The sequence below is a fragment of the Harpia harpyja genome, chromosome 14 (assembly GCF_026419915.1).
Source record: "Harpia harpyja isolate bHarHar1 chromosome 14, bHarHar1 primary haplotype, whole genome shotgun sequence".
Lineage (NCBI taxonomy): Eukaryota > Metazoa > Chordata > Aves > Accipitriformes > Accipitridae > Harpia > Harpia harpyja.
In genome coordinates, this window is record NC_068953.1 from 30,812,862 (window position 1) to 30,838,872 (window position 26,011).

Consider the following 26,011-nt stretch of genomic DNA (forward strand, 5'->3'; position numbering starts at 1 on the left):
CAGAGACAACAGCACAAAAGAGCGGTAAACAGGGGGGTACAGTTGTCGTAATGCTGGAAACGCCCAAGTTTAATACACTGAAATTAAAGGACGGTGGCAGAACGATACGCAGCAAGGCCAAAAGGCTTGAACAGAAGGGCTGTAATAAATATTTATTACAATAGTAAGCGTAAAGCCACCTCAGACCTTATCACTTCCCCCTCACCCGAACCCACGGCGGCCCAGCACACCAGCAGCCCGCTGATCCCGGGCCTCTGGTCAGGGGTTCTGTCCCCGTGCCCTCGGACTGCAATCGCTGTCACGGGGGTCCTGACATGGTGTCAACCTGGCACCGAACTGTGCACGGGAAAAGCGGACGAAGCGTTTCAGCTTCTCACCGCCTGGCAGCAAGGGAGGAAACGTGGCTGCCCCGTCCCCGCCCGCCGTACCCAGCAGCGCCAGGAGGAGGCTTGGCCAGGGCTACCGGCCACAGCGGGGAGGAAAGCAAGCCGTCAGGGCGGCCGTCCCTCGGCCCTACGGCGGAGGAGGGGACGGCGGCAGAGCCGCCACCCCCGCGGCGGCGGCCGGTTGCCCGGGCGAAGGAGACCCCAGGCAGCAGCCTCCGCGCGAACAAAATGGCGGCGGGCGGCGGCAGCGCGGTCCGGCGTGGCGGGGGCCTGCCCGGGGTAAGGCGGCGGCTCGGGCACGGGGAGACTAGCGGGGGCAGCGGGAAGGAAGGGGCGCGGGGCAGGGTGGCCGGGCTGTGCCCAGCCCGCGCACTAACCCGTCCTCGCCGCAGGTGCGGAGACCGCCCGGCGGCCCCCCGCAGCCCGCCGCCGCGGCGACCGGCGTGCTGAGCGGCGACTTGCTGGCCAAGGAGGAGGAGTACAAGTAAGGAGGCGGCCGGGGGCGGTGGCCAGGCCCTGTCACCTCAGCCTTATCCCGCTCGCGGCTGGCTGTCCTAACGGAGTTACAGTTAATCCCCTGTATCCGAGTCCCTCCGCTAGTTTCCCCGAAAGCCTACGGATGAGAGTAGCAAGAGCAACGTTCTAACTTTCTCCCGCCGCGGTACAGCCTTCCTGCTGCCCTCTTACACAGGCGCCTCGCGCTAGGCTGCGCGCTGCTCTAGGCCTCACTTCGATCCCACAGCATTGGACAGTAGGTTTTTCTGCATCTAAATCACCGACATTACTTTTAAATTATGAATATACAAGTGCTTAAGCCTGTTAGAAAAAGCTTAAAAGCTGTAAAGGTTGTGACAAATGCAGCAGGCGCACATTTAAAAGCACTCGCTCTGTTACCTGTCAGTTCTCAGCCCCTGTGAATGGCCAGGACCTACAAGGAGCCATTAGTCACACTGCATGAAAAGCTGTAAAGTGAAGCATGCAAGAACACAAGCTTATTTTAACCTGTACATAGCTGTAGTGACACATTTTAATTTTGCGATCAAATAATGTAATAGTATGTGACTCCTTCCCCAACCCCTGCTGCTAGGTATACACCTAAGGTACGGACTGTGCTAAAAACGGAAAGTGTTGAGGAAATAAAGATGTAGAATGTGTATCAAGCAATGACATGGCCAAAAACAAGGACACCCTTTATCTCTCAGAATTATAGTCTAAACCTTCCTGTTTAATGGGCATAGGTGTTTTATTACTATTAATTTGACAAAAACTCAGGAAATTGTTGCAGTGTAACTTTGTTAATACTCTGCAGTATACTTCGGTGTTCCTTTGTAGGAGTTACTAAAATTTCACTTCAGGCAGAGATACTGTTATGCTTACATTTATGTCTTTTAAATCTTTCAAAACCTTGGTGACAAGCATTCTTACTCTTTCAGGCGACTGAATGCAGAATTAGAAGCAAAAACAGAAAAACTGGTGCGTCAGGCTGAAGAAGTAATTGTGAGTAGGTTATGCAGACTGTTACATAATTTAGCCTCAGTTTACATGCATACAGGGTCTCGTTTCAAAAGAAATTATTTAGACCATGACAACTAAAAGTATTTTGGTTTCAAATGCAATCTAAGCTTTTAATTTTGTTTTTTCAAAATTGTAAACTTCTACTAAAAACATTTCCAAAAATGGGTTTTATATAATTTCATCAGGTAGGTAGATGTTCACACAGATATGTAGAGCATTTGTGCAGATATATACATAAAACCACATAGAAACTTGATTAGTTAAAAAATTATCTGTAGGTGGTTTTATGTCTTAAATACTAAGAAAAAAATTAGTGTATGAAAACCAGATACTGTTGCAATAACATGCTAGTGAAATAGGATCTACATTGTTCAAGCTGAAAGAAATACAAAGAATAAGCAACAAATAGAAAATATGTAGTTAGTAAGAAGGAAGCTTTCTTAAAAAGAAAATTTTCCTGTTTATTGTCAGTATTCGCTTTTAATATTGGTGTGGCTGTGTACCAAATAGAGTCAAGTTTTTATATGAAAATTGGACAAATTAAAAAAGGGAATGGGGGAGGTATGGTTTATACCCAAAACAGTTTGGAGAAGGTGTTCCGCATATTAGATATATGCATTGTAAATACACTCACTCAAATAAATATGGCTTAAAAAGCAAATTATTAAGTCTTCTGGAAAGCTATACTTATATGTACTTTTCCTACTGTTGAAACTTCATTTTTATTTCCTGTGAAAACATACTCTTCTCTTGAGCTGTGACATGCTGAGGCTAACTGCTTGACATTTGAACAGAAGCAGATGAAGCGGCCAAAATAGCATCTAGGCTCTTTCCTTTAAAAAACAGCAACAACAACTTTTTTTTTTTTCTCTCTCTAAATACAGCAGAAGATCAAATATTCTTAGGACACTTAATATACCACATGGCACTACCAGATTGCACAGATATACGTTTAACAGCCTAAGTTTAAAAAAAAAAAAAAAAAAAAAGAGAGAACAAACACCAAACAAGACACCGAACAGGACAACTGCATTTTGTTCTGGATTATGCTTCCTAACTGTAACTTAGGAACATAGAAGCTGTCTGAACATTCAGACTGAATTATTCTCCAAAGTCTCTCACATACAACATATCAGTGTCCAATTATGGTCATATTGGATGAATAAAGATTTATCTTTAAGGCTTGTTGCACAATATGGAAAATTGAAAAATTGTTCCACCTGCTGTGCATTTGCTACTCCTATATTTTAGACAAAAAAAGAGGGAGGGTAACAGCATCTCAGATGATGTTCAGCTGGGCAAAAGTTTTACAGGCAAAAGGCAATTACATGTTGCAAAGCAGAAATAAATGTTGGGGGATAGCAATAGCATTTTAATTTTTAGCCATCTTTTCCTGTGTTTGAGAAGTTCTTTTCCACAATAGACTATAGTTTCCATTCTTTTCCATAGTAGATGGTAGTTGTAGTGATCTGTGATTTATAAATATGTAATTTATCTTTAATGGATTATATTCCCCCAAAATTGACTACCTTTTTTTTTAAAAAAAAAAAAAAAGGCAGGCCAACAGGAGATACTATCTAGACCAGTTTCAGTACAGACTAAGTCATGTGAAGACAACAGACAGAGGTATGTGCTTTACAACTGCTGCATATAATTAATGGGGAATCTTTCACACTGATCCTGCACACCCTGATTTACCCCTAGTCACGCTCCTGTTTTATCTATCTTTGCAGCATAGTGGATTGGGGGAGTCTAAATTTTTTCCTATTATTTGAAACAACTGATACTAAGTAAGTGTTGTTCCTTGTTATTTCAAGGAAGTCTTAAATTTGCTGAAATGTTCTATCTAGGATGCTAAGTAGTGCTGACATCTGTAAAAAAGCAAGGTAAGGTAACAGGTTTCTTTGCAGCACAAAACAGTAGACACTCAGCAGCAGATGGTTTTTAACCAGTTCAGCTGACAAAGCAAAGAAATAGATACTGGTTCACATTTAACTTGGCCTAAATGTTCTTGGGACAGGAAGTGCTTGCTAAAAAAAACCCAAAAAACCAAAAAAAACCCCAAACACAAAAAACTAAAACAGACAAACATTCAGCTGCCACCCTCTGGAACTTGGATATCATTACACTTCTGAGGCCGACACCTTTGGCCTGTATGAACATAGGTACAAGTGTGAGTTTTGGCCTGTATGTTCAAACCAGTTAACTCTGGAGTGGATACATAGCCATATTTACTTAGTTGTTCAGGGGCATTATTATTTATTTAGTTGTTCAAGGGTTTGTATATTGATAGTACAGGAAGTGGGTGAATTTAGGACTGACTAATACACAGTTTATCAAGGATCTGATCTGGTAGGTTCCTAAATTTATGATGCCACTAAGCTGGGTAAGAAAGATACAGGGCCAGACTACAAAGTCTTCAAATGTTAAGCTGCAGTTGGGAAACTGTTTTGAAATAGTATATGCAAAAGTCTGCCAGAGATAGTAAAATAACTACTTTTGTGCAGAGTAGAAGTGAAAACAAAAAGTGAGGTCTTTTTATGAATGTAAAAGGGTTTATTGGTACACAAAAAGGTGTGACAGCAGGTCTGTGATAGAAGCCTGGCTATACCGGCAAAAGTTTGCTCCTATAGTTAAAAATATTCCTGAGCTATTTTAAAGCCATATGTGTCAGTTGTAGAGGGGGAAAAAAAAAAAGAAACTCCATGTGTTATCAGTATAATCATGCTTTGCAGACAAATTCTGGATCTTGCTTTAGTTTTATGTTCTGTTAGATGGATTTTGAACAGTAGACAGAATTTTAAGAACTTCAAACTGGAGTTGAGTTATAGGGCTGTTTTATGTAGTAATGGGATCAGAGGATTCAGCCCCACAAAAGGATTTCACAGCTTTGATGGTATACATTTGAAATAAATGGGAGTACTGGAATAATTAAAAAAAACACTGGCAATTAACATGTCAGAGTAGCAGCTGATCTACCAATTACCTACATAAATTAAAACACCTTAAAACAACCACAGTCTGTGTTCTGGTAAACATTTATGTGAGAAAAGAATTGAAATACCATGCTGTAGTGAAAAAAAATTAGAAATGTATGCTAGAAATTAGACACACGGATCATCCATGAGTGAACATTGAGGCCATTCAATTAGATTAGTTCCAAGTATTTAATATTTAATTAAATTTTTTTTTCCCTTCAAAATTGTGCAAGCAGATAGGCCATAAATGTAAAGGAAGCACTTCAGATATTTTTGAAATATCCATTTGAAATTTCCATTGATTCCTTTAAGGACAATGAACACTAAAGCAACTGGAAAGCAGGGGAGAAATTGAAGCAAAGAAAGAAGTAGTATCAGGGGGAAAAAAAAAAAAAAAGACAGGTTAAGAGAAAAAAAAAGTAAGCAAAGTAAAAAAAAAAAGGCAACAAATATTTAAGTAATATTTAAGTAACTCTCCAAGTCGGTGTATATACTAAAAGAAGTTGTTCTGGAGTTTTTTAGCATAATTTTTGCAGAGACACTTGAATTACATAGAGACAAAGCAGCTCCAGTGACATCACATTGAAATCAGCTTTTGTTTACACTTTCACTCTACAGAACATTGCCAGGCTCATGGCAATGGGAACTGTATGCGCATGGGCAAGCATGCTATAGGCTCTGAATAGGATTAGCAAACACAAAGGGTTTGCTCATGCACATGCATCTCGTGTTTACATACAGAGATGGAATTATTAAACATTAGCTTCTGTTTCAGTGTTGCCACAATACTCTAGCTACTTATTTGTATACCTTTTCAGTATTTACATATTTATTTCACTTACCAAACAACTGTAGAACTGTATTATGAGGTTTTAAAAATGGGTTGTCAGGTATGGGGAAGAGGGAAGAAACCATTAAGGTTAAAACAAGTTTGAGGAATTTAGTGAACAATGAGGGTTTTTTTGTTCTGTTTTGCTTTGGTTTTTTTTGAAAAAGAAGTCCCTGAGACAACAGATATAGTAGGAACAAATTAGTCTATTGATGGAAAGAACATTATTGTTTTCTTGAGTGTAGAGAGCATTGTATTTTCATATTTTTCAGAATAACATGTAACTGCTATTTCTGTGGCAGCAAATCCTCACCTTCTGCATGCTCCTAAAGCTAGCCAATGGGAAGGAAGCATGAGGAAAATAGGGTAAATAGACAAAACCTAATCATCCTATACTCTTGAAGTCTGTTGCCAGCCACACACAGATGATTTCTCCAGTTTTTTTTTTTTTTAATTTATTAATAAAATATGGAGCTTTGTGCAGATAATTTTTGTTGATGAATGGATGTCTGTGAAATTTTTAAAGGCAAGATCTAAACATTTGCTTAAATCAGCTGGGCAAAAAAATTGAGGTGACAATGTGCCTGAAATTTAAATTTGATTCCAAAGCTTTAATAAGCCAGCATTTTAATTGAAATAAAAAATTATAAAGGGTAGTAAAAAAGTAGCTTTTCAGTGCAATAACACAGATCCACGTGACTCATTCTGAAAGCAAAAAAGTTACATATATGACAAGAAGCTTGACCTGAACAGTACACAGCATGCTAAAACTTTCTGCTTGTTTCTAGCAGATTTTAAAAATAATCATTTAACCTGAAGTTCAGTTACTAAGCAGCATGGTTTCAGCCAAATAAGCAGATAGGAAGGCTGCTTATTCTATTCCTGTTTTTTTTGTCTGTAAAATGGATACAATATTTGTAATACATATTTCAGAGAAAATTCTGTGAGGCTTAATTCATACATTGCTCCCACCTCATATTCACTTGATAGTCCCTGTCAATTGACTTGACAGCAGTCGGTCTGAGCATACAATTGCACTCCCTCGTAGGATGTAGAGAGCACTGGTTTGTATCTTCATTTTCTTTGTATTAATTCAGGGATTTGTATGTCAGGTAGGTGTATTAACCACTGAGCTGTTGGTGATCTTTGTTAATGGATTGTCAGTCTCTCTTGTTGAAGCTGATAACATGCTGCATACTGGCTAAGTACTCCCTGGTACAGGGAATCAGTGATCTTAACAAGCCAGTAGTTGCAGCAATTACCTGAATTGCAACAGGCAAGATTCAGATTCTGGTACATAAGTAAACTGTTGTATTAGATACCCTAGACTCACCGGGTGGTTTAGATAGCAAATGAGGTAGAATGGAAAGACAGAGAATGAGACTAAATTTGTGATTGAACTTAGTATATGTTCCCACCTTAGCTATATTGCTTATTCTAGACATTATAAAAATGTTATTCTCCCAATTCTGACAGGGGGGTTGAATTTTTATTGTAAAATGTTTTTGTTATACATGTTCAGTGAATTTTTATTTTTTTAATTTTTTTCTGCAGAGGTCCACTCTGTCCTGAAGTTTCATCTCTTACACACTTACATGCTGAGGTATCAAAGTCAAAGCTATCCTGGTTAATTTCTCTTGTAGTATAATTTCTACACAGTACTTCTGGTTTTGAGGCTGTGCTACACTGGGGACTTAAATGGGTGGGACGCCAAAAGGAAATGATGTTCAAAGCAGTGCTACAGGGACAGTGTTACCAGGGTTTCTCAGTGCCACTGGTGGTTAAGTGGACTTACATCACTTTTCATTTTTATGTTCTATCTTTCCTCTTCTGTAAAGTATTGGCAGAAGTGTTCAGTGTTTTGAACATGAAACGAAGAATTCCAAGTGCAAAATATTAGAACATAATTAATTTCTTCCTTTCTCCCCTTCCCTCCCCCACCAGTAAAATACTAAAGGCAGTAATACTGTCTTCTAGATGTAATAATAAACAAGTAGTCAAAATAACTGAATACAGGAAGAGAAATATAATAGAAAAAGGAGACTGAGATTAGGAACAAACTCAATAGTCTGTAACTACAATTACATTGAATCTTTTACGAGGTGAGCTAAAACTTCCAAAATACTGTCTTCAGTTATTTATCAGAATACAGTAGAAAAAAACGTAATTTTTGAAGAATACTTATTTGGGTGAAGGTAGCAAAAATATTCTTATATCTTCCTTCTACAGGGAATTTATAAGATTAAAGTAATGCATAAAAATAGCATGTTTTTGAAGGTACGATAAGCATTTTTCAAAGAAATGCACTGTTGACAGTCCAATAGTTAATACCTTGATAATAGCCAAGAGCCTTGCTTATGCATGAATTTATTATGAGTATGTGTGCAAAAGCTCCCACAAGCAGATGACTATTGGATGTATTATAATTTGGACATATGGACATAAAAGTTGCAAGATAAAGACGAGTGCAAATAAAACTGAAAGATTGTGCTTTTGAAAGTTTGAAAAGTATACTTTGAAAACTATCCTTGAGTCTGAATATATGAAAAAAAACAACCCACAACAAACACTAGAAAAAAGTAGTTCCTAACTAATTAAAAAAAAAAAAAATCACTGGTTTCTGAAAAAAATTTGTAGCTAGCAAACAAGAAGAAACGTGCTTCCATGCCCATGGCTCAGAGCAGACCATACTCTGGAAGTAAGGGAAAAAGAACAACTTCAAGGTATGTTATACACATCTCTCTTCGTTCGTAATAAAATATTTTAGTTGCCATTTTTGTCTATCAGGTTATTTTTATTCATGTATGCTTCTACATTTATATATATTTGTATAAATAAGCGTATGAAACTTCTCGTCCTCCTCAGTTAGCTCCACCATGTAGCTATCTCTGTTCACTTGCATAGAGCACCAGAAAGTATTTGTGAACATATGTGATTAATACTACAACAATGAAACTGTTGCTTTCTGCTCAAGCACTCTCAAGGCTGACAGCTAAACTATTTTAACTCCTTCAGTGAAAGGATGCCTAATGAGCATACATGTGGGAAATATATCATCTGAGGCAACCTGAGAACACACTTAGGTGGTGCAGACTGAGTTGTGATCAGACTTGGGATGCGAAACATGAGGCCCTTGAGGGTCTCCTCTATTTTGGTGAATCTTGGGCTCACAGGACAAGAGTCAGTAATAGTACCACAGCTTTCGGGGTTTCAAGCTGAAAAGCTTCAGCTCTGTAGATAGCAAATTCAAGGTTGTAAAACTAAGAAATTGGGATCGGGACAAAAGAAGAGAGTAGAGAAATGCACAAAATCCTAGGAGCAAATTAAAACTACCACCAGATATGGACAAATACCAAAATAGGATGAAAATTGTCTGCAAGGTGGCAGAACATGGAACTGACACAGGCCGAGGTTGTCTTTCAGGACTTGGAAGTCACTTGTGGACCCTTTGGACCTCCCTTGGGCAGTTCAGGGGAGGCTGTTATGCTGGCACCACATCATGAGATTTAGAAGTGGAATTGTGCAGATAACAGGACTTGTAGGGTGAACCCGAAGTTGTGGGAGAAAGTTAGCAGCTAGGAGTTTGGAGGCTGCATTGGGATGAGAATGTATGGGAATAAGAATTTAGGAGCTTCAGATCCTGTGGGAACTAATGTCATCTTTTTGTAAAAGAAAGCTGAAGAGATACCCTGTGTAGCAGATACATCACATATCTTGTGTTTTGGTTTTATGAAAACTTTCGTATGCAACTTCTAGGATCAGTGAAGTTTCCTAGGCCAGGCATAATGATACAGAAATTGCGGTAAGGTGGGAGTATAGCTAGAGAGGACAGAGTTCTAGAAGTTAACATGTGTGTGTGAAAGATAGCACAATTTAAAGCAGAGGATAGTAGCTAAAGCCAAGAGAACATTCCTCCGTTTCTTTCTTTTACTCTGGTTTAGTTATGAAGTTGTTGGATGAGAAGAGCATGCCAAAATATTTTCAGCACAAAATGGTACTGTTTCTCCGCCTCCTACATTATAGTATGTAAAATCCTGTCATTGTTTATGTGGAATACAGTCAAGGTATCTTACATAAAGAAAATGAGAAATTGCCATCAATGCACCTTTCATATTAGTGCAAGCAATGAAGTTGCATTAAGTAAATAACTCTGTATACTCTTAAAAATAGAAAATACGCTATATTTTTGTAAACTTTTTAATTATAAATTTAAAATCTAGCGTTTGGGTTTTTTTAGTTCAAAAATAAGAAACGTGGAAGTACAAAGTGCTGATGATGTTGCAGTACTGGAGGATTGCATGGATTTTTCTTTAGCAAAAACAATAAGCAAGATTGAAGAAAAACTAGAGAAAAGAGGCTTACCAGATTGTCTAGATGATGATATTATTCCAAGCGTTGGAAATGAAATTGGAGCAGGTAGGTTTCCTCCCATGGTTAAGTACTTTTATTCTTACTTCCTGACTGTTAGAAATGGGTTCTCCTGGGGAAAAAAGGAAGAGTTTCTGTAGGAATTACAGGAAAAGTTCTAAAGCCCTTAAGTTAAAGGAAAAGAAGGTTTTGCTTCTTTAATGTAGTCCTAGAGGAAGATCAGGTCACATATGAATAGTCATGGGAAAAAGTGAATTTTTATCTTGATTTCCACCTTTGTAGGAAGATGTTTGGATGGTTACATGTATTGAATATGTGCATAACATTTGATTCATTTCACTGGGGGGATAGAAATACATGATGCTAAGCTTGTTTTTTCCAAAAAGATGTGCTTCAGTCCTTTGCGCTTCAGTCCTTTGCGCAGATCCTGCCTTTAGAGGACAAAGCCTTTCCTCAGATCAATGCTGTGGATCTTAGTAAGTGACTTAAACGAGGTAATGTTTCAACTACAGTACCTGAATGAGAGTCCTCCAGATACTTTCCCACTCCAAATGGTGTATTTATGTTTGTCCTAGAAATAGAGTAGGAAAGCTGATTGCACCATTTGCCAGTGAAGCTAAAGGCATGATACACATCTGTCTTTTTGGCTCTGGTGTGATAAAAGTGAGTTTGTGTAGTTTCTTACAACGCTAAAGTGAGCACGAAGTCAGAGATTCACTGTAGTAGTACAGAATGCACAAAACCTCTTCTTTTAATATAACAGCTTGATGTCAACAAGCACGCCAACACAGAAATAGCTTCATTTCTAACCTCATGTAGTTCTGTGCACATCTTCTGTTAATAAGTCTCCCAAAACAGATCCTCAGATATCTTCTTTATAGTTCTTGTTCCTGAAGTAAAAAGCAATTGTTTTGGACTGCATTGGAAGCTTACACCAAATAAATTCAAGGTAACTCAAGAAGAGTTATTACTGGTGTCTAGTAATCAGGTCTTGTGGACTAAGGGCATGTATTTTGAGTATTGAGACTTGTTTCTGTAACTTTAATGATGAAATGAAAATACTCTGGATTGATTTTTGCTTTTTAAATTTGATACTGGCTATTTAGAACACTCTGAGTACCTCCTTAATATGCTAAATAAGTTATTGCAGAGCATGCTAGCAGCATCAAACTCACAGAACAGTTAACAGTTTTCAGAAAGAAGTAGATGTAGATACTAAATAAGCCCCGTTACAGAGTGGGCTGGCTGATCCCTTAGTGAGAATCTCCTAGTAATGGATTCTTTAAGCTTATGTGCCTATGCTAGACTTTTTAGGCCAACGTGCTGATAAGGTTCCATAGCATTGTCCTTTCCCTAAGCTTCTCACAGTGCTCTTCCTGGACTTAGGTTCCGTATCTTTATTTCACAATCACAAGTTATCACAGTGGAACCATTTTTCTGCCAACACAGTAGCTTAAACATTTTTCTCAGGGGCTGTTTTTGTGGGTTATAACTCAACTCTGCAGTAACAAGCAATGACAGAAGCACACAAACATGTACAAGGCTGAAGATGAAGCTCTATTTTTATCTAATATACCCCCACACATGAACAAAATACCTGAATGTGTTTTTGCACTCCATGTTAATCTTCAGGTTATCGCAAGAATTCAAGACACCTCTTCTTTCTTGGAGGGTATCAGAGTCTCTCCGATGTTCTTTTCTTGTTTACCATTTCCTCAACTGTTGGTTATTTTATAACCTAAGACATTCCTATTAAGTGATACCCCTCCTCCTTATCAGCTTCATCAGGTGATTAAAATTGACCAATTAGGAAGCTAACTGTTTAATTATCTTTACCTCTTGTGAGAATTCATACTAATTCTGGATCATAGCCACCTCCCAAGGCTCATCTGGTTCTAGTCGTGGTCTTGGATTTTCAGTAAGGTTTACTACTAAGTGCTCTTAATGACACACAGCTGTCTAAGACAGAAGAGAAGTTGTCTGTGGACTAATAACTGAGTGAAAAAGGAAACAAAACGGTAAAAAGAAACAACAGTTTTTGCAGGTAGTGGTATAGCCGTAGAGTCATCTGTCATGGAGTTTACATTTACAGAAAAATAATTGGAAAAAAGGAACAATAGCTGGTAAAGACATTTGTATATGAAACAACAATTCTAGGATAGTTAAAACTGACTGAAGTGTTGTAGAAGAATCTCATAGTACTGAGTGAGGTGATAGAATGGAAGTTTATATTCAGCATTAAAGAGTGCAAAGTAATGCTGATAGAAGAAAGAACTCCAATTACACCTACTTCTGAGCTGGACTTTGTTTAGTTATTACTAATTAAGATGTCTCTGAAAGCATAAACTTAGTGCTTGTTCACAGTGGAAAAGGCAAACTGATTGTTAGAAATCCTTCAGAAGATAACAGAAAACAAAATACTGTACTGTTATCATTATGCTATTGTATAATTGATGCTGCCCCATCTTGAGTATGACACACAGTTCTGCATACCCCATCTCAAAACCAGGATGTAGAACTAGGAAGGATACAGGAAAGAGTATATAGTAGCAATTAGAAGCATGGAACAACTTGAATTTGAATCTTCAATTTGAAAACAAAACAATTGAAGGCAATATGAAAGATTCTGTAATGAAAACAGTAATGGTAAAGGGAAGGCTGTCCTTTTGTAATGCAAACATTAGTAAATGCCACATTAAATTGGATTTAAAGCAAACTATACAAAGTGTTTTTCTTTCACATAATGCATAATTAAATTAGCCAACTCATTGCCACAGGATATTGTGAATGCCAAACTACAATATGTTTTACGAAGAAAATCAAACAATAGTATAGCAGTACATGAAAGAGTATTAAACTTGATGGCTTCAATATGGTCTCCATCTCAGGATGGCCACTAGTTACCAGAAGCTAGCAGGGATGTAACAGGAGGAAAAAAGTCTGTATCTTATTTTTTCATGGTGGTTTCCTAAATCTTACTTATTATTGGCCTCTGCATAGTTACAACTTAAGCTGCAATTTACAGTTGATAAGGGAAGGTGGGTGAAATTAAAAGAATTCCTATTAAAGCAAATGAACACATGTACCCATCCATACCTTCACGTTCAGCTCTAGATACTCCTCCTCCACTTTATTCTTTTCCCCTTGTACCTACTGTGAGTAATGGTTATTCCTATGTTGCTCAACTTGATCCTCATACTGTTGCCATGCTTTGTGCCTGTGGAAGTTCAGGGGGTACCTTGTGAATGATCTGGGGAAAGCGTGGGGAATAGGGAGTAAAAGAACATATTGTTCACACACAGCTTGTTTTGTCATGACAGTAGTACATTTCTTAGCTGTCCAAGAGCAAGAAAGTACTTCATTTGAAAAAAACATATGATTAAATTGATTTAATTTTAAACTGTCAATTGAATAATGTTAGCAGTGTACTTCAAAAAAGCATAGACTACTGTGTGGGAGGGGCATTTACCTATTAGGAGAGTTTTGCAGTCTACATTTAATTCCTTGTTGTGAGCAGTTTAAAACTACTTGGCTGTAACTACACAAATTTCAGCTACAGATTGATTGCAATGTAGACATACCCTACAATGTAGTTTTTCTTTACTTCAGTCTCAAGGAATGCTGTAATGTATAGCATACGACAACAAAAGTTTCCAGGAAGTTTCCATTTTGAGGGTTACAAGTCTTTTACATTTTAAAGATGTCGAGTTTTATTTGCCTGTTTCTCTTTAATAATTATAAACAATAGTGTGTTTTAAAAACAAGAAGATGAAAGTGAGTTCTTACATCAGTCTTGCTTCTTTTCTGCATTGGATAATGAGTACTTGTGGATATTAAATGTAATTTTTTATGTTCACAGAAGCTCAAATCAGATTTCTTAAGGCAAAGTTATGTGTTATGCAGGAAGAGCTGAATAGTGTCGTGTGTGAATGCAGGAAAAAGGTAAGAGCTGAGTTTTCTTATCTGTGGGAGCGGAGTAGGTTCCCCTTTAACAAATAATCACAACAGAGTTCCCTCAACCTTTCCTTTTCATGTATTAAGAGCTAAGGTTCTATTTTTAAAAATTTCCTAAGAATTTAGAGTCAAGGATAGTAATTTCTGTTTAAATGTGATCTTGGGCTAAAAGCTTGTGAAATATACTTAATGAAAAAGCATTTGAGGCAGGAAAGAACAACTGGGAATGAAGATGTGCCCCAGCTGTAGGGACACTGTGCTGCTGCAGAGTGCAGTAGCCATCACTGCTGGGAAGGAGAGCGTTACCAGAGCCTAAGAAAAAGGAGGAGGATACGGTAGCAGTCAAATACAGATTTTGAGATACAGAGAGAAGATGAGTGGTGCCCAGAGCTGGGTGATGGGAGAAGAGGGATGTTTAGGGTAGAATGAGAAATAAAAAAGCTTGAGAAATTTAGTCAGGTGCTTGGTGGAACAAAGTGTGGAAACAGCTGATGTCTGATCTGTGATTCACTATAAGTGGAATATTGTAATCAAAACAGAAATCAGGCTTTCTTCATTCTGAAGATTACACTTGATGTGGAGGACTGTATTTGGAATTATGTATTTGGGCAGATCAGACTGAGGTTAAGGTATTCTGAAGCTACACTGGTATTTTACTGTTGGAGTGTAGTACAAGTGAGTTCTATGATCTGCACTGTCTGGCAATATGTTTACAGTTCTCTTGAACTGTAAAACCTTAAATAGTTTGTGTCTGTCTGCCAGAGGGGTCACCTCTTTTTCATGCATTTGTAATCAAGCAAGGTTTTTGAACTGACTTTCCATTTTACACAATTAGATTATTCTTAGTTGTGGTCTCTTAATTTCAGAATGCTTTTTTCCACCTGTTCCCCAGGCCTAAATGTGATGATGACATTGAGAAAACCTGGCAAACCACCTATATGTTTTCTCTCAAGCTTTTAATTTAGAGTTAAGGAGCAGGATGATATTAAATAGGTTTTTTGAGATAGGCACCTGGAAAAAATCTTTAGAAGGAATTAGATTTTGATATTTTATATCTGTACTTTATACTTTTTTTCATTTTTATCAATACAGATGCTTCTGCATTTCAATACTTCTATGCTGTGGTCAGAAGAAATTTGTTACATTAAATTTTAAAGACATTTTAATTTTCAAATTAAATATTATTTTGTCAATAGCTATTGAACTTCATCATTCCATGCCAGAACTCCGCTACAGAATTTAGTTGCTGTAGCAGATGACAGGAGACAGTCTTGTACCTATTCTTGTCTTGCTCCCATAGCACTCTGTATGTAAATGTCTCATTTTGGGTACTAGTTTCTCTGGTGTGAAAATAACTTTATTACATTCAGAAAGTCACAAAAATTTCATATTGGCAAAGCCTTGAGATAGATTCTGAGTTTTGTTCCAATTCACAGTCCAATTATTATAAGGAAGCAGTAAATCTGTTTTAAATATAAAGAAGTGGGAGTTTCTGAGGTGTGTGCGGTCACATGAAACTTAGGGTAAAGTACATGTATTTTCCAGGTGAGAAGCATGTATTCCTAAGGGCTGAGAGGGCAGGAGAGAAAGCCTTGTTTTCATAGAAACACCATTTCTGTATGTGTCTTGATTTCTTTTTCTTAAAGAAATGAAGGGCATAATGTATCTCTGAAATAACCTACATTAGTATTCACTTACTTATAATGTTTAAAAGGTTATAAAAGAAAAATGCCTTGAAATTATAATGCTTAATGTGGGATGTAATTGCCAGTAGGGCATGAATCTAATAGAGGATTCACTTGATGTTAAGAGAATCTTCAATTTGAATACTTGATGTATCCTGGATCATTAGCTTGCTTTTAAGTCAAAACCAGATAATCTCCTAAAACATAATGGATTGATTTATCAGTAATTATATTCTCTTCTTTTTCTCAGAATTTTTCCTAATGTGTGCATTTAGCTATTCTCACAAAAATGTCACAAAATGTGTGCCACTGTTAGTCATATTATTCTACAACATTTTGATAGTTAGTTCTCAAAACCCTTGAACTATGAGAAATTAAATGTTTTACATAGTGCTACAAGACAGTTCCAAGTAAAAGACTGCAGAAAATGAAATAAGTGTTACTGTTTTTTGAAGTATTGTCCTGGTAAATTAGTGTTTTGTTTTCTTAGTTTGTCTTAGTTGTTTACTTTCTTAAAATTGTTGTGAAATCCATCATGAAGGATCTAAACATTTAAAAATAACATAATTTTTAAAAATCGTTATCTCCATATCTACAATATGTATATTTTTACTGCCTTTTATTTACAAAACATTACTATTGCATTATCCTACTGCTTCCTTGCAGTAATTTAGTTGGGGTTTTTTTTGCTAATTACTGTCAAACAGGATGATGAAAATCAGAATTTAAAAACTCGGCTTAAAAGTACTGAAGAAGAAAACACCAGACTGCAACGAACAATCAATATGCAACATTCTCAGACTGAAAAGTACAAAATGTTGTCACAAGAAGCAAACAAAAAAAGTGAAGGGCTACAACAAGAGGTCATTGCGCTAGAAAAGGTATTGCAGAAATTAGTCTCACTTATCTCACGAAAGGGAAGAAAACTCATCAAATCACCCTCTGTGCCCTAGTTTGATAGATTCGTATCCAGTGATCCCATTAGCATTTCAATCTGTGATAATAGTTTTAGAAATTGTATTTTAAAATGGTCTAACCACTTTTTTAAAGGAAGAAATAATGCATTTTGCTTTCCTTCTGCTTCTACAATCATATATTTCTGTATTTTAAAATTAAATTATTGTGTAAAAGACCCACAAGAGACAAAGCAACCTTTTCAGAAACTGCTGTCAAATTCACAAAGGAATCTTGAAAAATACAGGGAAATTTTATTTTTCTGGGTTTAATTATAATTGTTAAAAATTAATTCGGTAATAAGAGTGTTATTGTAAACTGTAGAACTTGGTGAACATTATAAAAAAAAACACCTGCAGCTTATAGTAGTATCTTCTGCAGGTAGAGGGAAGGATGTGTCTTTGTTGTTGAAAATGGACTGTTTGAAAACCAGCCGCTCCAATTTGGATGAATCAAAATTAACCTGGCTCTTGCTGTAGGCCACATATGCAAAATTGTGTATGTGCCTCGTTGTAGCAGATGGCCTGCATGCACAGCTTTGTTTGTTTGGAACTTAGATTCTAAGAGCAGCATGTGTTTTTCTTTAATTACTCAGAGCTAGAGAGGTTGACTTCAAAATCATGTAATAAATATAGTATTGTGTAGTACATGTAATATAACCAGGAGAATGTTTCACTTAAAAATTTTGGGAAAACAGAACACAACTCAGCCTAACAAAGTCTCGTCATACTTCCATTAGATCATACTATGCATTTGTATAGGCATGCTTTCATCTTAACTTTCTGTAGTTCTGGCATTTTAAAACTAAAATATTCTAAGTTTGTGTGTTCTTTTTGTGCAGATACTTGGAGGTTTTAAGCTCCCTTAAATAAGTAGCCTGATTATTGATTCTGTCAGGAAAAATATTCAATAGTAGTACGCATACTACTCATTGGCTCACAGTAAATACGGCTAAGAGATTTACAAAGTCCATTCTCTTAATAGAATAGATAGATTATATCCAAACCATCCTGGACATGTTTGTTTAACCTGTACTTAAAGCCTTCTGTGATGGCAGTTTCCATAATTTCCTTAGTCTATGCTGGTTTGTGTACACAGTCACAGTTAGAAAGTTTATCCCAGTATTTAGGAGATGTCTGTTGTGATGAAAAGTTTATTCACTTCTGTCATACAGCTACCATATCCAAAATATGGTTGCTTTCCTCGTTTGTCTTTGCTCAGGATTTAACATCCTCAGTTGCTTCAATTATTTGTAATGGGTTGTGTATTCTAGAATTTCTCAAGGTTACTGATCAGACGTGATCATGACAGATAGTGGTAGTTCTTTAAAGTACTAAGAAGGCAAAAAAGGCAAGTGTATGTAATGAATGGTTCTCTGCTAATTCAGAAGTTATTTTACATATTTTTTCTGATTGATAGAAAAAAATTATCTAACTGCCAAAAACATGCATTTAAAAATAATTTTGCAGTAACTACTTAAATCTCTTATGGACTTAGCAATCTGAAAATTGTTTTATTTTTTAGGTATGAAGTATTATTCAACACTATATAATAAATGTAGTTGTAGATTAATTCTAGACATATGTTTAAAAACAATTTCCTGTGAACACAGGCCTGAATTTGTACTGCTGTGCCGCAAAACTCTCAAGGCTCATACTTTCAGTCTAGTGAAAGTTTTCTGTATAGTTGAAATAGCACAAATGTAACCTTGAATGATTTTTGCACTTCTATTGCTTTTGTTGTGATTTCTGTTGCAACGTAAATGATAGAAGACTTAAGTTGCCATACGTGCTTTCCCAAGCTTCCTTAGATTATCAACAATATATGCAATTTCATTAATCCCCCAGCTACTTTTTTTGTATGTGCCTAGGCAAAGATTCTGATGTAGTTTTCACAATTTACCTGAAACATGGTAATTGAAACATGGTAATTAGTTTGTTATTTTTACATTTCCTTCTTTTGGTGTTTGGTCTCTGTGAACATTTCTGCTGGAACACCCACCACAGGCAACAGCTGAATTCTGATGCTCCCCGAAACTTCCATCCTCTTTTCAGCATTCCTCTTTTTTTCCATCTAGTTGGTCCAATAAATGATATCACCTCTCCTGTCTTTTTTCACCACCTGTCTACAAGAACATTCCTTCCTCTGTGTTCTCTCTCACTTGTTAATTCAGTCTAGCGATAATGTTAGATAAAGGTCAGGGAAACACTGAAGTAGTGCTCTTACTCCTTTTAAGGCTTTGTGCAGGGATTTTATAATTTGCCTTGAAAAAGGGCTTGATGTTAAGCAAACATTCTCTCTCAAATGTTTTTGGGGGTGGACAGGTGTTGCTGAGCTTTCTAAAGATAGAAGTGCTGTGTGTGCTTGCTACTGGGAGGAAAGAAAGCTTGCTAGGAGGGTTAGTCATGGACGAGCTCTCCGGTATCACACCCCCCTATTGATATTCAAATGCCCCAGCCATGCCGGAACAGTGGAGAAAATCCAGAGATTGAAATGGGATGCAGTTTTAGAACACATTAGTTTTTTTCTCCTTCTTAGAGAAACATATGAGAAAATTAATCCAGCTTTTACTTAAAGTATTGAAGAATTGGCAGAAATCTTGCCTACTTACAAAATAAAATACTTATTTCAGGCATTTTTAAGATGAAAAACTTGGAGTCAAATATATTTAACAATATACCTTCACTGGATGATTTGCAAGCAAGTCCTTGATAAGGTATTACATGTGACAGTAAGTGTCAAAGAGCCCTAAAAGTTTTATTAGAATTCTTTCATTAAATTATATGATTAGCTGATATGTAATTTGCATTGCATGCAGACCATTTTTTTGGTCATTAAATGCTTGAAAGGCTATATTCCAAAGCTTTTCATATTAATGCAGAATAAAATACCTAGCACAGAAGATTTAGTTGACTCTATTCACAGCTCCATTATCTTGATACAGGACAAAGAGGTTTGCGTGCTGTGCAGCTTGTTTTCTTTGGAAACATGGGTGTCAGTTTCCAGCAAATGAATTTGCATTCCCTGATGACGCACCTGCACGTGTTCCAGGGAGGGGTGCTGCTGCCCTACTAGCCAGGCTTTTACCCATCTTTTTTTAATCAATCAGATGGACAGGCTAGTCATAAAATAAAACTGTTGAAGCAACATCTGTTTTTGTGAACTCTTGGAGGAGACACATTCACCAACAGAGTTTTGGAGGATTAGTGAGATGCATCTTACTCTCCTGTTTTCTTCATCCATTTTGGAGAAGATTCAAAGCTTCCCAGAAATACCTCTTCCAGCCATAACTTTACCAGAACGTCTTTGCTGCATACACTTGTCAATTAGTATGTATTTCTTGGAGAAATTATGTGGAAATCATAAGTAACCACCACAAGAGCTGGTGTGGAATTGAGAAACTAGAACAATTACTCAGAAATAAGGCAGTCTGAGGGCAAAAGGTTAATGACAAGCCCCCTGTCTACCCTGATTTGGTTAAAGGAATCTTTCTGTGCCCATTACTAAAAATTTTTTTTAAAAAGTCTGTTTCTTTTTCACAAATGACAAGATGTGCTCTTTCTGCCAGAATTGTTTATTTCTTCTACTTTGTCTTTTATCTATATTCCCTGATCTTTAATCTCATTATTCTGTTCCTCAACTTGGTCTCTTTTTCTCATTTCCCCACTTACAGGACTATGAAATACTATCATCAGAGGAAAGAGGGAACTGTTTTGATTGTTGCCATAAACAGTTGATGAACTACTTTCTGCTAGATGAAATAGTTACTACCCTCAGCCATCTTCAGTAGGCTGGTTTAACTTTTTGTTGGTAATTGCATGTAGTAATCTGTGGGGAAGAGAGGTAAAAGAACAGGTGGGGAGAAGCAGCAGGGAATACTAGCCGCCATTCCAAAATCTGCCACAGAGTGGACATACCAACATTTTTTTCTCTTTTTCTGACTGAGCATACAAGGTTTTCCAGTCAATTCTGTAGTCTTACATGATCAGCTCCACAATTATTCTAGCAGAAGTTTAAAACAGATGCATTCTCTAGATTTCAAAGGAGAAGGGGATGTTTTAACAGTGGAATTAATCGTCTTTGAGACAAATTCTATCTGCAGGCCAAAGAAGTCCACAGACTCTTTAAGTTTTCAAGGGTGAGCCTTGCTGTCAATGTGTTGTCAGTATGGGATTCATTAAAATACCATTATTCATAATGTTTGTTTTTATCTTTTGCTGCTTAAATAGGAATTGGAGAATCTAAAGCGGGTACAAAAGCAGGCTGCAATTGGTCAGAGTGCAACAGAGGTTCGCTTAAACAGGGCCCTGGAAGAAGCAGAAAGGTATAAAGTGGAGCTGAATAAACTGAAGCAAAGTAACAAGGTACAGTGACTTAGGAAACCAAGTTCCAGTCTGTAATCACTCAGTAATGCTAGAATGAGACAAAAGGCTTGAGCAGCTTTGGAAGCATTGTATCTCTTACAGACAGTCCCAAAATTAACTTAGAGCAAGTCACCAAAGGGCTTGGTAAGTTTTCTTGGACGATGCTACTGCAACCTATGCAGGAAGAATGAATTTACAGAATAAAGTTACAGCCTTTCCGATTGTCCCCATTTATGTGAAAATTAGATGTGTTTAGAAAAAAGGGAGAAGTACACATACACACCTAATATATACACAGGCAAACCATGGCTGTTATCTTTGAGATTTTCTTTTCTAAGTTTTGACATGGGAATATTTTGATTAATCCCATTTCTTTTCAGAAATGTCACATGTGGCTACCGTTTGTCATTTTGTTATGTAATGCCAAGTTTCATTGGTTAAAGCATCACTTTCATAAATAATACATTTCTCCTTTTCTTCCCATGGTAGGATGTAGCTAACCAAGAACTCAAAACAATTGAAGAATTAAAAACAGAAAACAAGAAACTGCAGAAACAAAAAGGAGAGCTAATGACTGGTTTTAAAAAGCAGTTAAAGTTAATTGATATTTTAAAGAGACAAAAGGTAAGGACCAGAGTACCATTTGAGTTAACCTCTATGTAAATGTATCTTTGTCAGGTAAGGTAATCATGTAAATGAGAGCCCCAAGACAGGGAGGTTTCAATGCAAGGGACCAGCCTCACTTTTATTAGTGCATATTGCTAACATTTTGCTTTATAGCAAAGGCTGGTCTTCTTTTGAATTGACCCCGTTCCTAACTTGGAACATACCCTGTCACGGTGAAAGATTACTACTGACAAGCTTTAGGACCAACAGTATCCATGTGTTCAAATACTGTTCAGGTAATAACAGCAACTTACTTTGGTGCTGTGTCAGTAAAATCCATTTTAGCATGCTTTTTTTTAGATTCCCCCCCCCAGCACATAACTTGTTTTATCAGGAGCTCTAACAGCATGCCCTCCCAGGAGTGAGCCATTACATTTTAGACCTACATTTTTCCTGGGTTCTCAAAGTGTGTCCTTCTCTAGCAACAGTGTTTCTTTTTATTGATACTGAGATGTTCTGTACATGTACAATTCTGCCCAGGTGCAGATCTCATGTGTCAGACAAAAAAAGAAAGGGAAAAAAGAAAAGAGAGAGTACTTACCCTAGGTGTGAATTTACTAGACTGAAAGAGGGTAGTTGTATCTCCATCCTTTTGTAATTCCTAGAAGATCATGCACTCTTCGAATCACAGACAATGTAGTAACATCTACATGGCTGCATGGGTGTTCCCATCCACACTGCACTTGCTGCTAGCCTTATTTTGAAAGATTTGATTCTACATTCATTTCCTATCTCCCTCCATTCCTCTCCCTCAGGACATAAAAGGGAGGCCGGGGACTACTGCATTTCAGGTTCTTCGGTGGCTGAAGCTGAAACTGGGTGGAGGGTTGGGAGTAGACTACTTGCTGACAATTCATGGTGAACAATTAGTGATGCAACTTTCATAGAAAGGTGTTGTAATGAAAAGTGGATTAATACTTCAGATGATAGAATATAGCTAAAAATGTATTTAACTATCATATTTGATAAAGCTATACTGATGTCCCAAAAAGGAGGGGTGTTTTCCTTGGAAAGAAAAACCTTGGATGCTGCAGAGTGGGTAAATACCTTGTATTTCTCAAAATGTATTTTCAGCATAGACCTGTCAACTGAGCTTTGATGGTACAAATTGAAAGAACCTGTGAGTTTACATGAAAGGCAATTAAAGTGAGAGGAGTGTATACTAAGAGAGGTTGCCCAAATCAAACAATTGTCCACTTATTGATACATTTAGGTCTTACTAGTTCCACCACACCTTTTGCTTACCAAATACTTGGTTGGGATTGTGTGCTATCATTTGTATCAGTTTTCCTTCTGAGGCTGCATGAGACACATGCAGAGCTATGGGCTTCACAATTGTCTAGACAGGATCTTAACATCATAGAGTGGCTCACCTCTAATTGCTTACGCTGCTGAATCTAATGTGATTCATTTCGGGATGGAGTTAATGTGCTGCTTTCTTGCACTCTCAAACCAAAGTTGCAAGAGCTAAAGCAAGCAGTGTATGGTGACTTGTTGAGCAGAAGCACCTTAGAAGGGCCAGCCTTTGAGATAAGAAAATAGAACATTTTATTTACCCTTTGAGCGCTGCAGGGATCACCAGACATTTTGTGAACACTCTTGAAACTGTTGAGCCCCCCCCCCCCCCGAGGAAGAATAGTTCTGTATGAAGTGGCAACTTCATGTAACAAAACAGACATACTTATCCTAAGAATGGGGAACTGCAATATGGAATTACGCCCTTGAATCTGGAATACCTCTCCAACACAGGACAAAGGTGGATAGGTAACTGGAATGAGAGGAACTGGGGCTGCTTGTGCATTTCCAGTGGAAGAGAATTTTTCTGGCAGTAACAGGATGCAGAGGAGATCCTGGGGATTCAACTAACAGCAATAGTGCTAGCTTAGCCTTTGTCTGGCCCTTCTAGCTCAAGTTTATTTGAGAATGAAAAAATACAGCATTCACTCAAAATCTACTCTATACATGAGGTAGCTCATTGTCCTCTGGAACATGAATTCACTGAAATCGGTGTCAAAGGGTATTATTTCTGTTTGACTGTGAACCAAAAGCATAGTCTCAGATAAAGTTCACAAAACTTCACTAAATACATTAAAAAAAAAAAAGAATACTGTATCAGAACTGCAGATAGTAGAGGAAGCCACTTTTACCCTTTCTTAAAAAAAACATTATTTACTCACAGAAGCAGGATGCTGTTAGCTGTCCTTTCAGAACAGACTATGATTGGAAGAACCTGAAAGAGAATGGCGCCAACTCTGCCTTTTATTGCCTCTGGCAGAAGGCATAAGGGAAGGGCAGTTAAAGCTCACGTGGACTCAGCAGACATAGTTGCCTGAAGAACTTCAAGTCTGTTTCACACAAGCCTTTCATTGAATGAATGAGGAAAACCTGATTTGGGCTATTTGTGTGGCAGATTCAGATGCCCATAGCAGGGACAGCTATCTTGAAGGTGAGGACATGCTGCCACATGAAGAATGACAGAGGGGAAAAAAGTCCCCAAAAGGTATTAAATATCAGTAGTAGGATGAGTTGCAGCTGACAGCAAATAGTTGCTGGTGTTCAGTTGGTCTTTTCAGACCATTCTCTGCTTGTCTTGAGAGAATTTAATAGAAAATTTTGAAAGGGATTAAGGGAAGTTAGTCTGAGCTTCACAGACCTGGAAGGTGTTACACTGCCTGTGGGTACTGCAATATGCTTTGTTGTCGTTTTGAACTGTCAATATGTCTAGATATAAAAAAACCTCCACAATAGACTCCTTGTAGACATGAATTGTTTCCTGTTCTTCAAAACAGCCATTTAATTAAAATTTGCAGTAAAAACTATTTAGCTGGGACACTTTCCTTTCCACTTTGAATAATGATAGGTAAAGAGATGATACTCTGGTGTGGTGAGGAGGACATGTGGCACAGCTGTGACATCAGCTGGAACCCAGGGAGCTTTCAGGGCTTTCCAGCTGCTGCACCTTTTTGAGTGGTAGTTCGGCACAAATACACTGACCACTTATTTTCTCATCAAACGTTGATGATCTTGATGACATTTTTCCAAGCAATTGCATTATTTGAACAGAAATTAGCCTTATTGCAAGTTTCAAAGTTCTGTTTGTTCCTTTCAGTGTTCCATTTAAAGTAATGTGCTATATCCTGTGTAGTGGAAATACAAACTCAGACTACTGTGTGATTTTTAAACATATACATATGTAAGTCTGTGTGTATGTGCCATAATGGACCATAGATGTATGGTGTGATACATGGCAACACAACTACCACTGGTCAGGTCCAAGTATTTCTCGTTACCATGTAGTACAGTTACTCTTTGTTTTATGCTGATTGCTAATTTTTAATGGTGTTATATTATTTTGTTAAAATCCTCATTTAACATTAAATCATGCATACTACAGGTGCTAGCATGCTGAATCTTAATCATGTATTTGATTTTTAATAGCTTTAAGTTAAGCTGTATATTGATCAGCTTGAAAGAATGTATACCAGTTTTTTTATACGTGTTCTTTAGAGGTCACAAGAGTTGTCAGATTTTCAGTAATTTCCACGCCTCATTAAAACTGAGATATTTTTAATGCAATATAAGGAACTAAGAAAAGCTATTGGTCCTGTTCTACTGGAGCTGAAGTTGCAATGTTTAGCATAAAATTTACCACATTATCCTACACTATAAATTTTTGCAGAAAAATATGAATAGCAGCTTCAGCTTAAACATGTGAACATCCATCAAAGCCATAGTAGAAAAAACTAGAATGATAGATTTGAAACCCCTTTCAGCTATTCCAGTTATACAGGAATTTGTATTGGTCATTCACACTATTTTACCTTCTGCTCCTAATTTTTTTTTTCTTTTAAAGATGCACATTGAAGCTGCTAAGATGCTTTCTTTTACTGAAGAGGAATTCATGAAAGCTCTTGAGTGGGGAAATTACTGATTCCATAAAAAAACAACTTCTGTTTGAAGTACAAGTCAGACAGTACCTTATTTTGGCTCTGTATATGAATGCTTGTTAATAGTTAGTAACTGTACATCCCAGTGAATTGATTTTGTTGATTTTGCTTATGTTTAAATTGTTTAACTTCTATAAGCCTGATCACTTGTGTTGTAATATCATATGAAATACAAATTTCTATTGAAGTTTCAGGCCAAACTGTCCATTCTGTAATGAGCGGAGAAGCGGAGACCATGCAAGGAATATTCCAACAAGTGAACTTTGCTATCAGTTTGCTCTGTTTTAGCATTTAAAACTATACCTTATCTAAGGTAATATTCAGTCCAAAGAAGTCAGGGTTTAGTCTCAGAAAATTCCTTGTTG

At 37.3% G+C, this 26,011-nt stretch overlaps 1 protein-coding gene and 1 long non-coding RNA gene across 12 annotated transcripts in view; one reads left to right on the top strand and one right to left on the bottom strand.

Moving 5' to 3' along the window:
* LOC128150767 (uncharacterized) overlaps window positions 1–10,967 on the bottom strand; it is a 35,265-nt gene extending 24,298 nt beyond the window's left edge. Inside the window, exons 1-3 of the long non-coding RNA XR_008238170.1 lie at window positions 10,887–10,967; window positions 10,592–10,647; window positions 10,071–10,188 (exon numbers count right to left, since the gene is read on the bottom strand). This is a non-coding gene — a long non-coding RNA (uncharacterized LOC128150767). The remainder of the gene's footprint in view (window positions 1–10,070; window positions 10,189–10,591; window positions 10,648–10,886) is intronic.
* Window positions 51–25,833, top strand: TEX9 (testis expressed 9). 11 transcript variants are annotated; one of them, XM_052807269.1, is made up of 12 exons: window positions 58–665; window positions 779–870; window positions 1,820–1,859; window positions 3,457–3,527; window positions 7,263–7,311; window positions 8,346–8,431; window positions 9,946–10,124; window positions 13,936–14,018; window positions 16,423–16,596; window positions 20,899–21,033; window positions 21,523–21,657; window positions 25,553–25,833. In XM_052807269.1, the coding sequence occupies exons 1-12, from the start codon at window positions 315–317 to the stop codon at window positions 25,628–25,630; spliced, it is 1,473 nt and encodes a 490-aa protein (XP_052663229.1). In that variant the 5' UTR covers window positions 58–314; the 3' UTR covers window positions 25,631–25,833. The 11 variants fall into 11 exon arrangements, with proteins under 11 accessions (XP_052663232.1, XP_052663229.1, XP_052663233.1 ...); XM_052807273.1 differs by having other exon boundaries at window positions 181–665; window positions 1,820–1,883; XM_052807271.1 differs by lacking the exon at window positions 20,899–21,033 and having other exon boundaries at window positions 207–665; window positions 1,820–1,883.
* The last annotated feature ends 178 nt before the right edge of the window (window positions 25,834–26,011 follow it).

Excerpts from the sequence above, each read along its gene's own strand:
- TEX9 (XM_052807273.1), top strand. The coding sequence starts at position 315 with ATGGTGTCAACCTGGCACCGAACTGTGCACGGGAAAAGCGGACGAAGC. Across the intron at positions 14,019-16,422 it reads TGTGTGAATGCAGGAAAAAG|GATGATGAAAATCAGAATTT; the intron begins GTAAGAGCTGAG and ends ACTGTCAAACAG. Across the intron at positions 21,658-25,552 it reads ATATTTTAAAGAGACAAAAG|ATGCACATTGAAGCTGCTAA; the intron begins GTAAGGACCAGA and ends TTTCTTTTAAAG.